General features: G+C 32.3%; 1 protein-coding gene across 2 annotated transcripts in view; it reads right to left on the bottom strand.

Moving 5' to 3' along the window:
- The window catches only part of LOC118182990 (phospholipid-transporting ATPase ABCA3-like), a 114,614-nt gene that overhangs the window by 84,894 nt on the left and 12,977 nt on the right, over window positions 1-16,743 (bottom strand). For both annotated transcript variants that reach the window (XM_035352388.2, XM_035352394.2), the window contains 3 exons: window positions 14,270-14,405; window positions 12,434-12,693; window positions 3,550-3,787 (listed from right to left, as the gene is read on the bottom strand). In XM_035352388.2, the coding sequence (XP_035208279.2) occupies window positions 3,550-3,787; window positions 12,434-12,693; window positions 14,270-14,405 (634 nt within the window). The remainder of the gene's footprint in view (window positions 1-3,549; window positions 3,788-12,433; window positions 12,694-14,269; window positions 14,406-16,743) is intronic.

The following is a 16,743-nucleotide window of genomic DNA, read 5'->3' as shown; positions in this document are numbered from 1 at the left end:
AGTCTGGAGACATGGAGCACAAAGCAGTTCTGTCACTTAGGAGCCAACAGTGTTGCATCATCGTGCACGAAGACAGTAATCTCTAAACATTCTTGTTCTTATAAGGCAGGAATGACCTGTTGCTGCATAAGTTTACAGCAATGAGTACTCATGATGGTATACCTTTTATGGCCTAAAAGAGTGCTATTGTGCTCCCTCTGAAAAAAAGGGTATAGAACAAAGTCAGCAGTAAAAACCACACTATACAGTAATAATCTGAATGCAGTTTTTCATACATAACATTGGAACTTGCAATCTTCCATAAAGGACAGTTCTAAGTATTCATTGCTTCTTCAAGAAAAAAATCAACCTCGTTTGACCATAAAATGTTCCATGGCCATGTTTTCAATGGAAATTCTCACCAAAAAACTGGCAAGCAAAATAAGTGTATTTATGCAAGTTTTAAGACTTTTTCAGTTTATTAGTCAAGCTAATTTCATTATTTTGAAGTTTTCATGCTAAAAAAATAACATTTGCAGATATCTGACATTATCAAAACTACTGCATATATAAAAATAGTGAATTTTTCAATAAAACAAATGAAACTTTTTCTCAGTATTCTAACTGAGAAAAGATTTCATTTGTTTTATTTAATCACAAAAATAACTATTTCATAGTGATTACTGTACAGCTAACTGCAGAACATATAAAATCATATTTTTCTGTTGCTATATTGAAGCAAAAATTTACAAGAAATATTAACTTACAATTTTGTTTTATAGCATCTTATTTTCTAATAAAAATACTCTAAAATGTTTATGAAAAAAATAATATATGAAAATTTATACCAGCCAAAGTTTTAGAAACATACAACAACTAAATTAGTTCTTACGATTTCTTGCAAATACTTATCTTAATTTTTTAGATAGTCTAGAGATGAAATGAAAGAAATCATAAATACACTCTAAATAGCAAATAAGAAGGAAAAACCCAGAACTGCAACAGATTAAAAAATAGAGCTTGTTTGCACATTTTAGAACACATGTTTTACACTATATTATTTTTTAAATGTTCTATTTAATGGGCTTTCTCTGGCTGCTATTTTAGGTGATTTATAATATAAAAAGACAAAAATTTTAATGTTTCTCAAAACTAGGAAAGGTACTTCTACTACTTTTCTTAATGCATCCAGAAATTCTGATCTGAATTTAAAAAATGCTTTTTTTATTCACTACAACAGATAATCAATAAAACACCAACAGGCTTTGGAAATATATGAATAAATAATACAGATTTAACCTGGCGGAAGTTGCACCAAGAAAAGTTACTAGAGTGGGCACGTGGAGTATCACATAACCCAATATTTAAAATGCGATAAAAATAGTTTTATTTAGTTTTAAAGCTGTTTTTCTTGTTCTCGTGTATTATAAATACGTGAATAATAATTGGGTTTCAAAAAATTAATTTCCAAAATAATCTTAGAGTTAAAATTAAGACAAATGAAAATAATAATAATAAAAAAAATAAACATCATGCCTCCAAGTTTCATTGCATCTCAAAGAAACAATGCTTATTTTATTTCTTTATACTTTGAATGAAATACATTTATGTGTTCTTGGCACAGAATATTTTCACATTTTAAACACTGCATTCACGTTCTTCTGTCCTTGGTGCGAGGGCAATTTATCACATCTTTCATACTTAGTTGTTTCGAATTTCATGTATTCGTTTTAATTCTTCATCGAAACTTCTGCTTTTGTTTTGCATGCAATACGTCAGTTTCTTGGAAAAGCATTAACCTCTGATCTTTGTTCAATACTTTTTTTCATTAATTGTAATTCTAAGTCCTTCAAAAACAGACTTCTGTTTCTGGTTGGTGGATTAGCAGTTGGATATAATATAATTCAAGCATTTATTACAGCAACATTCAGTGCAGGAAAGAAACTTACCATGAGCAACCTCCTTGTTATTCTGGCAATTGAATAATTGGCTGACATTTCATCCCCCGTATCAACTGCTCTTTTAGTCATATCATAAAAACGTATAATTCCTGACGTTGTATTTTCTCCAATAGTATCATCTATAGTATGATCGTTATATAATGTTGAAAGCATAACAGTTTTTCCTTTTTTAGGTACATCAGGAATTAATGTTTTATCTTTTTTGAAACCAAAACAGTGTAGAAAATATTCCTAGTTTCATCTTCAGTTTCCGAAATGCAATCTTCATCGCTTTCAAATATTTCTAATAAATCTCACGGCATTCCATCTCCAATCCATAGGGAGTCATTCTTTTTTATCATAATGAGGTTAGAAATTTTTAAGAATTTAATGTCAAGTACTTTAAAATCACTTGCGAGTAGAAATTTTTACTGTTACACTCTAGAAATAAATTTCTGAACTAAATATTCAGTCAGAAAAACACTTACGCGGACAGGCGCGTGGGGTGTGTCATACCCCAGTTCCAACAAAATACCGATAAATCTTTTTCTGAAACACACAGGCAAAGAAAAAGCGGTTCTGAAAGTCAACCACAACTAGAAACTCAGCTACTGAATGCAGCACAGAATTTCAGTTTCACAAGTTAGGAATATTCCACTTTTATGTAGGGGTGTGGTATGATACACCCGCGGGAAAGTACGTGGGGTTTAATCTACCCCACGCGCTTTCCCATGGGTTAACACTGGCCTCTTCTGTCCTTTTTTTCCCAACAAACTTTTGGAAGTTGATTTTTCAGTAAATTTAGGGATATAGTATGTGATTTGTAGTTTTATCATAATGAGCATGTACTCAGAGAAGGTTCTGTAAATAATGTAATAAAATTTCTTCTTTAAAGATAAAAGTCAAAAATTATTTTGATAATTCAGAAAATTAATTTTAATATTTTGTAACTTTCCTTAATTTTAACAGTTATTTAGGACAAATAACAGAAAATGCATGCTTTGTTAAAAGTCACAGCATACTGTCATTAGCCTCTAATAAGTTTTTTAATAAAGGATTTTACAACCTGCTTTACAATTCAGCCACATGCTTAGATTAAATAATAATAATAATAATTAATAAAAAATAAATAAATAACATATAAATTTTAAAACTTATTTGTTTGCTTTTTTCTGTTTGTTTATTTTTGTTTACTACTGGTAACATATTATTTAAAGATAATGTAATTGTCAGACAGCAGCTTTTCTGATAAAACCAACGAAATCCATTTCAAAGGGCTGTAAAAGTGCACACTTTCTTCAAATGTTCATTTCTAGGCAGATATTTCTTTATTACAATAACATTATTCACTTTGCATTTAGAAATGGTATTTCTACGATTCTCTCTATGATTTCTAATTATAGAATAAAAATACTTTTCTTTGGGAAGAGAAATAATATAACTTAGTCAAAACTTTTTCACTTTTGCATTTTAGTACATACTTAGATACATCAAACATAAACTAACATTTAAAATAATGAGTTGTTTCCAAATAATTTTTTCAGAACATTTTAATCAACATTATTCTAAAAATATGGAAACAAACTCGATAGATGTAATTGTTAATAACAATATCTGGGAGAATACTAACCTTTAGAAAATAAAGTACTGATGAGAAAACAAAAAGAGATGGTACTCATGGAATAGAAGAGAAGCCAAAATAGTATTACTGATGGATCACTTGCATTTATCACAGCAATATCTTCATGAAATTTTACACAGAGCAAAAGCGTAATTATGCCACATGATACAAAAAGAAGAACAGTATACTTGAAGTACCAAGCAGTCCAATGTAACCACCTACTTAATCCCATCATTTTCATTGCTTCCTTAAGAAAAAAATATCAATTTAATTATATATTACGTGATCAATAAAACAATAAGTGAGGGTACACATCTGTTACTGATTCAGAAATGTATGTATGCATGTATGTACGATTATGAGTGTATACACAAACGCATACATACATGCATATGCAAATACATCCATCCATATATGATAGACATACATTTCTGAATGTGGTCCTGATAAAAGAAGGATACCTAAATTAATTAAAAAAATTTATAAGGTAAAATACCAGATGCAAACCACATGTCTCTAAAATACAACAAAACAAGCGTTGAAGAATGTTCAGATGTTTTACACCAGTATGTAAATAAAAGATATTTGGATTTTTGCACATCGTTACCTGATTTAGAAGAAAGAATTTCATTGAAAAGTATAATAATTTTTCCATCAGCAATAAATATACAGGAATGTTGGAACAGGATTAATTTTTAATCCAATGATTTTATTTGTAAAAATAAAATATTATGTACTTCAAAATTTGGAATTTTTCAGTGATTGCTACTCAAAAAATGGCTTTCATAATGGGAAGAAAAAAAGAACTTTAAAGAAATATGCTCTCTGATTTAAATTCTGAAAGCTAGCAGAAATCAAAAGTATGACAAACACTAATGAAATTTTAATTTAAGTATGGAAGTATTTATTTTTTAAAAATACCTCTGCTGTTTTGAGCTGGTATGGTAGGCTCAAAATAGGGAAGTGGTTAAAGCCACTAGAAGTTCAGTATGGATTTAATCTCAAGTAAATAGGTTGACTGCATGCTTGGTTTACATGGTTTTTTCTGTATGTAAATGAATATAAGCCAGCTTCTTTAAGAAAGTCCTTTAATTAATTTAATGTTAATAAAATAAACAAGAAATGTTAAATAATGAAGATAAACAAGCTTTATTTATTTTTATCTCATACTTATAATAAGTCATAATTTTACTTAGGGTAGTCTGTTTGGAGATGGAGAAAGAATCACCTTTTTGGGTCATATTCAATGGCGTAGTAGCTGAAGTTGCAAAGCAATGTGATTGGTCATGGACTCTCTTCTTGGCTGTTGTATTGGCCGGCTGTTTTTTCATAATTTTCTTCTTATGCAATATGATCAACTAATTAATTGCTCAATTAATTAGTTGGAATTTGGAATTCCTTTAGGATATTCTTTTTCATAAGTAGATTGTATTAATTCCCATAGACAAATAAATAAGCCCGATTCCTATTTCTACTGTTAATGCATTTATTTTACTGTTTATGTATTTATCTTTTATTGCGCTAACAAAGATTTTAGGCGGCTGTTTTTATCTCTCTTGCTCATTTTTATTTTTCCTCTAAGTTCAGACTAAATTTATGTATTGTAAACTACAGCAAATATATATTCTTGAAAATGAAAGTAACACAGTTCTTAAGCATGCTTAATATATTTATAATAAATTACTTGGCAATTTAGAAAATATTACTGATATGTTTAAATAATGAAGATATACAAGCTTTATTTATTTTTATCTCATACTTATAATTAGTCATAATTTTACTTAGGGTAGGGAGCCATGGTAGAATTTTAATTGAAAAAACATGCCTCGACTCAGAAAAGTTTGTGAACTACTGAGCTAAATTAAAATATCAAGGAACAACTTCAAAATTAAATCAAATTAAATAACAAAGAACCATCTCTTTCACATACTTAAATAAATTAGTATTGAGCTCTTCTGATTATTTGATTAAGAGGCAAGTCACAGTAGCTAAAATGCTTGTGTTGAAGAGAGTAAAGATATGGACAATTAATAAGTGACAAACTAATAAAACAACATTACAATTGGGGCAAATAGGTTCACATTCCACTTTTAAGAGGCAGATATGAGTGAGTGATTTTCAGACGGGTTAAAATTATTTCCTCCCTTTGATTTCTAGTACTCTCCCAGTATTCCACTCTAGTTTTCAAGCTTCTTAATTTATAATTTAGCTGAATGTCCCAGAGTTGCTACCATTTGTGCACGATTCTATGTCTGATGACTTTACTGATATCACTTATAAAAAGAATGAGCCTGTTAGACAGATGAACTAGAGACTGTGCTGTAATGTCTGCCAACTCATTATCTTTTATACCAACATGCCTGATAATCAGCAGCAAAGTATATGTCATCCTCTGCTCTTTAACTCTTTCGCATCGAGAGACGACCAAATCTGTTTTCAACAAACATCGAAAACGCCCGTGTTTACGAATTTGTCTTGGAATAGTTTTCCTTTCCCCCTGCGGTTTCATCCATTGTGTGCAGTTTCACCTTAGGGCCGGATTGCACCTGCGAAAGTCAATAGCTTTCCGTATTTCTCCTTTATTTGCTTCAAAAGAATGATTGACATGTCTTTTAACAACTCGCGAAACCAATGAGCCATACACTAGCATGGAGGGAAAAGAACTAGGTAGAAAATAAACGAGGCGTTGGGGCGGTTTGCCGTTGCCTGAATGAATGGGCGCTACGGGCGACTTCGATGTGAAAGAGTTAAGTTAAGATCAACTACCATAGGATTTTGTGCATCAGAAAAAGATCCTAAGGCTTTTAGAAGTCTAAATAAGTCGGTATATATAACAAAATTTCTGTGGCATACCTTAAATATATACTTAAATGCACAGTACACAGCAGTTAATTCCAAGACGAGGATTGAGCATGCATTATGCAATCTTTTGTCCTCCATGCAATTCTCAATAATAAATGATGCCGCAAAATGATCTACTGCATTAGATCCTACTATATATATGGTCTACTATAGTGTTATTTAGGTCTGTGCTCAAAGAAGAGTTGCATATATGTGAACTATATATTACCTTTTTTGCCAAGATTCTGGAATATATCAAGAATGCAAATCATTATTCTCTAAAGGAATTTCAAAATGCTTAACTATTTGGCTCTTCATATCCATCATGTAATATTCTACAGTTAAAGAGAAAAAAGGTGTGCAGGAAGTTGAACTTCAGTTAAAAAGCTTGCATTTGTTATCAAGCAAAGTAACTTTGTTAGGGTGATCAGGAGCTAATAGTATATTGAAATAACAGCAAAGAGACAACTATTCACGCCTGAGTTGAAGTAATCGCTTATCACAAATAACATACAGACTGCACTGGAGACATACGAAAAACTCTGAAGCCTTTTCACATAGACTGATGGTGAATAGAATCTAATGCAAGTAAAACTGAACACTGTGCCAAACCATAAATAATCCAGCCATAATCCATCCTAAAGCTAACAAACATTTGAGCAATAATATATGCATCCAGAAGTGTTCGCCAAGAGTTTTAAAAGATTCAACGTATTTGAAGATTTCTTCCTCAGGTATACAGAGGCTGTTCGCACATTTTTTAGACGATTTTGGTAAGCAGTAATAAAAAATCGTTTCCTGCAAAAGAAGTAATTGCAATTGTACTATGTTTTTAAAAGTCAAAATTATCGTCTGTGGCTTGAAAGTTTTATTTTTATTCAAAATGGCGAATTTAACAAAGCAGTGGTTCGAAGGCTACATTTACGCTCTTTCAGAAGAGAAATATGCATACTTCGTTATCCAAAAACGATGTGAGAGTCATGGTTTTGCGATATCTAAAGCGTTGATAGGTAATATCATCAACAAGAAAGGAAAAAAAAAAACATCAAATTGGAGCCTCAAGTGGGACAAAAATTCCAAACAAGTATCCAAGGAAATAACGGACATCTGCGACTATTGCAAAGGTATGTTGTTTAATGTTAAAAGAAAATCCCTCTAGTCAAAGGACAGTTGCAAAATCATTAAAATGCTCGGTGTCCACTGTAAACAAAATGATAAACGTTGATTTAAATCTTAAGAAAGCGAAAAAACGCAATGTGCATCGTCTTCTTCCAAAGCATATCGCTCAACGCAGGACACGCTGCAGAATTCTATATGAGAAACACTTATCCAAAGAAAAATGGAAAACAATTATCACAATAGATGAAGCATGGGTGTATTTAAATGATTGTAACAAAAAAAAGTCATTTATTATCATAAAAGGGGAGAAAAAAATTTAAGTACATGGTTCAAAGAATTGAAAGAAAATTTTTCTAAGGGAATCATGATTGTTGCTGGTTTTTCTTCTTATAATGGCAAGTTAAATATAAAGAGAGTGCAAAAAAATGTCAAGATTAACTCCAAATACTATCAGGAACATATTTTATCGCCAATTTTTCTGAATGAAATACCATCGCTTTACCCACAGTGCCATCAATCTGTGAGACTCCATCAGGACAAAGCTAGCAGTCACACATCAAAATCCACTGTACATTTCCTAAAAGAAATGGAACAAAAAACTGGTATCAAAGCCATACCCTTCACTGATATCCCTACTAAATCTCCTGATGTGTCACCTATGGATTTTTGTACTTTTGGACTTTTAAAAATTGCATTATTTAAACATTGTCCCAAAACTCTAACAGGACTCTGGAAAGCTGTTCAGGAGGAACGAGATAGAATACCTCTTCTGCCACTTCAAAAGGCATTATTATCCTGGAAATTGCGGTGTCGAAAGATAGTTCAGAATAAGGGATGTCAAATAGAACATTTAAAGCACAAGAATTTTATGTAATTTAGTTTTGTGAATACAATATACATCGTCTAAAAAATATGTGAACAGCCTCTGTAGGATGTGAAAAAGAAAAGTCAATTTTAAGTCTCGCATTACTTTTAAGAACTTTATTTTGGACTCCACCGAGATCACCCTAGAAGATACATCTCAGCATCTTAGATTTTTTAAAACAAAAATCCATGCTTGTTTGACCATTTCCAGATCCTGTGAAGAGCAATCTGCATTTATCTCTCTGTATATCTCATATCCATAACTTGTCAACTTATCTGGAGGTCATCAACATATATAGTGATACTAAAACCATACGATGAAGTTCTCTTATAGTTAAATAATTTCTCAGCTAAAAAGTGTAACACTAAAGACAAAATCTTGAGGCACACTCTCATCTCGAGTACACAAGTTCATGTTATCACATCTCAAAAAGCATATGATAACATGAAGCCAATTCTTATTTGGAAAGCCTTCACCCTCAAAAAATTCTGAATGTTGTACTGCACGAATGTTGGCAAGTTGCCATACAAGTATAAAGATAAAGCAGGATGCCATATCTCTAAGTCTTGTCATAAGACATTTCTGATAGAAACTAGATTTTTTTTTCACAAAGGCTTTGTAATGGCGACCTCTAAAAGCAGTTATCGACATTTCGAAATTATGATCGAAGATGCAGGTTTCCAAAAGCAGTTACCAATGGTTCAAAATAAATATTCAAGTAATCAATAGTCATTCTGTCTTTGCAGAAACGACTCTGTTCAGGCAAAATTATATTGCCCTTCCCCACACAGAATAGACTAAATGGTAATTTACCCTTTCTTCAAATAGTCTGCAAATACAGCTTAAAATGCTGATAGGGCACTTCAAGTCTTTTTTTAGTTTAGCTATGGGTATGATAACAGCTTTCATCCATGCACAGGGAAAGGTATGCTTCTTCCACACTTAGTTGTGAAGAGTGAGAAAAGCAGTCAATGACTTACAGATGCTTCAGCATTTCATAACTGAGACCATCTGAACTCAGAATAGAAGGCAGAATTTGAACTTGGACTATGTGTCTGCATCAAAGTGCTCCTTAGCTCTAGTAAAATAAGCATGGTAAAATCACCATTATATCGCTTTGAGTTAGAACAGTTGAATGCAAAGTGCATATCCTCTGAGCAATGCTTAAGTAAATGTTGGTGGTTAATTGACGTTACTAGAGATGACAGCAAATGCTTGACAAATTATACTCGCAATTACCTCTGTAATATTAATCACTTGACAATCTTTTTCCAGGAAGGAGAGTGAGTAGTCTTTACATAATCCACATGCTTTTTTAACTCTTTCCCATATTCATTTACTCAACACAGACAATGTTATTTCAGACACATAAGAGTTCCTCTGGCTTTGCTGTTGCATGACTGTTCGTGCAGTTGCCTTGTCTTTTTTAAAGGGTGCCAGCAAAATTTATCCTGTGCTTTCCTCTGTTGTTGCTCAAAATTTATCCCGTGCTTTCCTCTGTTGTTGCTTGGTATTGCCAGTTTTACCATGGTTTAGGATATTTTAGAAATCCTTTAAATGACAATGGAATACAAGATTCATCTGCTGGTATAATAATCTCCGCGATGGCTTCCACTACATAGTCTATAGATACATTGTTCACTATATCTTCATAGGTATCATCATGATTTTTAGGATGGTAGCAGATGGCTTTTTTTCTTAATTGCTAACAAGAGTTTGGGATCTGACAAATTTGACCACAACAAATGATATATTTTTGCACAGCTGAGTTTCAGAGACTAGTCTCCTAGCTTCAGCATATGTTTTTCTTTTTGTAACTTTCACACAGACAAGAGTCAGAACTGTGTATTCCTCTTTGCAGTTTATATGCAGTGGTGCAATACTGTAAGAATCACTGTCATGATTCTCAACAGAGTAGCACACATATGTAAGTTTTCTCAGGCATCAATTGTGTGGTCCCCGAGAAACTGATTGTGTGGCCAAAATTGCTGGCACTGGAAACAGCTTATAGTGTTGGGGATTTTAAGTCTTACAGGGAAGTGGAGATATCTGGCTTGAAGCATTTGAGCAAATAAGTAGAAGTGAAGGTCAGGATCAAATATTTTGTATCAATCAACTGACCATCTTTGCACATCTTAATCCACTTTCTACCACAGACATTCTAATCGGAGATCTCCGAGATGAATTCCTCTTTCAAAAAGGAAAGAAGATATAACTCTACGATGACTCATTGACAGCAATTTAGTGTTCTGTGAGCCAAAGCACAAACGACCAGATTCCCAAATTTGGTTACACCGAGAACAGCTACCGAATGACTAGAAGATATTATTTTTATTAAAAGATTACCAGACTGCTGCAGTTTCATGAGCTTTGATTCTCAAGCATATGCTTGTACATATTTAAGAATTAAAAAATGGTTACATCTTCACAAATTCACCTATTGGGTTGTTAATAACAACCAAATGAGGCAAATTTTTGGATGAATCACATTAGCACTTGCATTTGTTTTCAATTTTTTTTAAAAGAGACATGTCTACAGAAGTAACTGCAAGGTTATTTGAGACAGCCATGTTTGAAGAAGAAAAAAATTCAGACCTGGTAGCCCCCATCCACCACATAGTCCAACAAGGTGATGCAGATTCCTGCATTAGACCTAACCAGGTCTATATGCAATCTGAAGCTCCATAGTAAGCTTTCCTGAAGGCAGGAACTTCTGAAAGCTTATCCCTAAGTCATTGACCCAGTGAATTGATAGCTAAGTGCCTGCCAATTCAATTTGAAGCAGAGCCCAAAGCAATATGTTGGAAGAGTAGCTCACCCATTCAACTACCATGAGCCTCTTTTCTAGTCTTAGGGATCATTATGCACAGCAAATGTGTACGCAGTTTCCTCTCTTTGAGAAACTAGAAACAAAGGGACATAACAACATCTCATTTTGAGCCCTAAATTCTGCAAAGGAAAACCACAAGAGAAGAAAACCAGGAAAAGTACTAAATTAGAAGAGTGGAAAATAAATCAGAAATATATATATATATATATATATATTTCAGAAATATATATATATATCAGAAATATATATATATATATATATCAGAAATATATATATATATATTTACTGCTTATCAGCCATTTTTCTCTCGTTCATTTCCTTCTGAGTGTAAGCCCTCAGGGCTCATTCTTTGTGAGTATAAGTATGGCAATCCTGAAGTGTCCTAGCCCTTCAAGGAGTCACAATCCTGGAAGCCCAGTGATTTTTATATTTGCTTAATATCCTAAGTCTGTCAGTCTTAAGTGCAGAATTTTATGAATTTTTTGGTTTGGGATGGATGAGATTGCCATTGTCATCACAAGAATCTTTTACATTTTTCATGGAGTTTAAAAACTGTTTTTATCTTCCGGTCTTCAAAGACAGACATGTATGAATCTTCAGTTCAGCAAATGGTAAAAAGCTAACAATTTCAGTGATTAACTTCAGGGCAAAACTTCAGCAACCTATCAAAAGCTGAAGCCCACCTACTAAAGCAATAGCAATTAATTCACCTATATGATCCAAATAAGGAACAACTAGAATACTGAACAAGTTTTGATGAAAGCCATGTTACTCAGTTTAACAAAATCAAATTAAGAAAGACAAATAAAAGAAAATACATGCTACAGGAAACCTGGTATATATAGAGTGAGTATGGATAAGTTTGTCATGTGTCAAATAATAAATATATGCAATAAAATGAAGAAGGAATACAAGAAAGAATGACACATGCTATCATTTCAGCCAGTGCATTGCAGTGAAATCAAATCATTAAATTAAATTTATTGAATAAGTTTAGAAGTGTCTGATAAATGGTGCTATAAAATGATGTATACAAGTTTAAAAATGCAGAAAATATTTTAAATAACTGTTGCTATATCTTTTCAATGGAATATATTTCGTAATGTGAAAATCCATTATTGTTGTTTTACTATTAACTAGTCGATCACATATATGAGCTTCATAATAATTTATAAACAATAGACATACTATTAATTGTATAAGTATGAAATTAGAATAACTAACCTTAGAAAACTTACCTTTAACTTCTTTTCTTTTTCTATAACCAAATTTTTCACTATGTTAACAGCAGGATAAATAAAACTAAAGCAAATAATCATAGGCAAAAATAACTGTAAAGCCACAATAAATTTGTCATCAAGATATGGTGGATATGGATATCTACACATCTCTACATTTATAATGTTTTTAATGTCTTCACTAGAATTAGAGAGGCTGTTTTGTATCAAACTCATGGCTACAGCATGTTGAAGTGTCAAAAATCCCTGAGACATATAACCTATAAAGAGAATTTAAATTATAAAATTATTACTTTTATTTAAAATATAATATAAATGGATAAAAAGATTAAATATTTGAAATGAAAATATTAAAACTTCCAAAAAGTCAACGAACTATGTTGTTAGAGCTGCAACTATGGAAGAGTCTATTATAATTAGATGCCCAATATTCTTCACATTCTTTTCTCACACACAGGAAAATAGCATTGGTTGCTTGTTTAACAGAAACTTTTGTTTTGCTTGTAATTAAAGAGCAATAATCATTGTTGTAAAGAATTAAGACAATTCTATGTGTTCTTGAGAGGAAATGTTTAGCTTATCAGTCCCCACACACAGTGTTAAAATAAATGATAAATAGTAAATGTCCAGCACCTGACTTTGGGCAAGGACACAAAGTGCTTTGACTATTTCAAACTCCTAAATTAATTCTGATACTCCATTCGGTTATCGTGATAAGCATTTATCTCACCCCCTCCCCAAAGCCAGACATTTTCTGGTTAAACATTTGTCAAGAAACATGACTGAAACCATCAGTCATTTAACCATCTCATCACTGAGAACCTTTCAGCCTTTATACTAAAAAAAAAATTAAAAGATTACCAACAACATGCACAAAGAGCTCATTATATTAAAAGGCTTTTTTCATTTCTCTGTTGGCAGGCCAGCTGGTTCGCATTGGAAAGGCCTTTGCCGATCTAAGGCTAATCATCTTAAGCAAAGTAAGTTTAGTTATCTTAAAAATCAAAAATTAACCCATGAAGATGAGCACAGGGTATGAGATATAACTGTAAAGCATGGTCAGGTTTATTTTTATTTATCTCTAACCCTTTTATTGCAAATGAGTGAAATGCTTTGTAGTTTAGTTTAGGACCACATCCTTCAAAAAGTAAAAGTGCTAGAAGAAATAGAATATGTTTCTTGGAATCATATTCAAAGAATATAATACACCCACATGGCTTTCTTGCATTGCTCAAAATTTAGTGTTCATAGTTTCTACAAAACAAAGCATGGCAGATAGAAGTATTCCTATCAGACGATTCCACAGGGAAGAAGAAGAGAAATTTATGATTAAATATTTACTACATCAAAGGATGCCTGGATTTACTACATCAAAGATAATACAATTCCTTCTGTTTTTGTTTCCAATATGATGCAATAATTTTATGTACCAAGAATAACTGAAAAATGTCTTGTTTCCTTTGACATTTTTTCAGAAATCTCTAAAAAACCTGAAACTATGTATTTTTACAGTTTGATAAAAGAAGAAAACAATGTTGATGAAATGGCAGCAGCAAAATTTTGACAACAAAATAACCTAATCTATCTTAAAACACTTAAAATTGTAGTTTTAGTTAACACAACAAACTAATACATAGACATGCCAAAATTATGAAACTGAGATAAGATTATAAAAACTGAGATCAGAATTATAAAATCATGAAGTTTTTTATAATTCTTATCCGTGTTTTATAATTTAGGATTAAAAAGAAAATACACTAAAAATAATACCTGAAAAAAGGAAACACCAGATTTTAACATAGATGAAAATTATGAACAGAAATTTAAATTTCTCACCAGGACTACCGCCCCAAGCAGAGTATCTATTTCTGGGACCTAATGCTGGTAATAATGCAAATGTGTACTCAGTAAACCAGGTTTTTAATGTATTTTTGAATGCAGAATTACCACCTTCTGCAGCTTTTGGCCGTACCTAGAAATTATGAAAATGAAAATTAATAAAGAGTTTTTAATAGACAAGTAAGAGTTTTATTTCACCATTAAAATAGTTTAACTTTAAAAATGATTCATTATAATGATATGTATAATGATTATAATGAGTGTATCAGTACAGCAGTGACAAACTTTTAGGAGAGATAGAGTATACCTAGATGATGGGAAATCATATAGCAATGCATGTTCGGAAACGCTTTCCTGGCACGGTAGTGACGACACAAAATGGAATAAAGGAAGGACACAAACAGTGAGATAAAACATGTTTTATTATGTTTAGTGCAGCAGAAACATCCAAATAAGAACAAAACCAAACAATGATTAAAGAAGGTGTTCGAAATTACAACCCTGGACCCTGATGCAGAGCTCACTTCTCTGGCACATGGAAGACCTGCATCACGAATGGAAGATGCATGACACACAGTTCCTGCATCATGGCCTGGGTCGTAATTTTGAACACCTTTTTTGAGGATGATCGTTGTTTTTTCATTGTTATTGTAGTACTCTGAACAATAAACATGTTTTCTCACCCCATTCATGTCCTTTCTTTTTTGAATTTTGTGCTGTCACTACCAGGAGTCAGAGTCAGAATCGGAGCTGGGCAGATTTTGGGGTAAAAGAAGTCGGAGCTGGAGTCGCTAAAAACAGGGCGACTCTGACTTCAGTTTCTGTTGGACAGTTTGAATTTGAAATGAAATTAAAATGAACTGAAAAAAATTAATGACAAGCTGAGTAATTATTTTTATTTATGAACTATATACATTAATAAATAGTTATTTTCTATTTTATTGATATATTAATAAATAAATATAAGAGAAGAGGATGGATGTGATATTTGCCATCAGTGATTAAACTGATTCATTTAGTTACAAATCTCATTAGTAAACATATAGTAGCAGCAATAGCAGCAAGAACTCCCAAAACTGACACCATTCTTAGGAAGCGAGAAGGAAAAGGAGCAATTATTGATAAAGCAATGCAATGAGGAAGTACATATTTGATAATATAATGGTTATTAGAATTAAGAACTTTTTTAGAAGATGTAGATAACCCTAATGTTTCACTAACGGAAAGGCTGTGGAATGATCTTTCAGAATTGGAAACTCTTCTTTCTACACCATATATAGCCACAAAAAACCTACAATCTGAAGAATTAACAGGAGGTGAGAATGGAAGAATGTGATGTTTGTTCTTTCTGAAATGGAGGGTTAATTGCAGAAGGAATCATTTCTTCAATGAAGGAAAAAGAAACTAGTTTGTTAGACAATGAGATCTAGCTGGGTTCAATATATGTAGATCCAAAACACCGAATTTTATTGGATGACGAACAAATTAAGAAGGCAAAGAAAGCCATCTATGAACTTTCAATGAGAATAAAATTATTTTCAGAACAATTGAAATATTCAGATCAGGGCGGTCAAACTGCAGACATTGCAACTGAGTCTCTATCTTCCTTTTTCAGTGATGAATTAGATTTTGATAAAAATTTTTGGATAATATTGAAAAGGCTACAGCAAAGTGAATGAAAATAAAGAACCAAGCGCTTTTAGATATGAAAATGAAAAAATACAAACAAGATTTCTACACGGCCTTTGAAGAAATAGAGAAATATGATTGCTCATGAAAGACACCTGCTTTAGAAGTTATAAAAATCTATTCTGAAATGTTAAAAGAAGTAACCCTAGCAGTTACAGCTCTTCCTCCTACTCAAGTCAGTGTGGAAAGGCTCTTCTCAGCTCTGAACTTTTTCAAATTGGATCTATGGTCCTCCAACAAAGAAGATCTTGCTGAAGCTATGCTGTTTCTTAGAAATAACTAATGCCAGTTTTTCCATTTCATAATAAATGCTAATTAATATAAATAATTTGCTATGACATCAATATTTTTCTGTAGCATCTATTACTTTTTTTATATTAAAAAAGTAAGCTGTAACCCATGTCCATATGTTTACACATATATATATGAAGGAGTCGAAATGAGAGTCAGAGTCTTTAAAATTCCAGCAGTCGGAGTCGATCATTTTCCCTACGGACTCCACAGCCCTAATAACTACTGTGACAGGAAAGCATTTCCAACTATTCATTCCTACGTGATTAACCATCATCTACATATACTCTATCTCTCCTGCAAGTTTGTCACCACTTTACTGATATAGCTTGTATTATATACAGGATCAAGTTATATTATTATGATTGTTTCTCAGTGAACATGTGATGTGTAAGGCGATCCTACACTGTACATTTCAAGGTCCTCTACTGAAAACATGCACAGTAGGCTGTTTGCTGTCTACGAATGCAGTTATAACTATTATCATGGCC

This window comes from Stegodyphus dumicola, chromosome 10 (assembly GCF_044657685.1).
Source record: "Stegodyphus dumicola isolate Sdum_Otavi_A_Nest chromosome 10, ASM4465768v1".
Classification (NCBI taxonomy): Eukaryota; Metazoa; Arthropoda; class Arachnida; order Araneae; family Eresidae; genus Stegodyphus; species Stegodyphus dumicola.
This window is presented reverse-complemented; position numbering and strand designations above follow the sequence as displayed.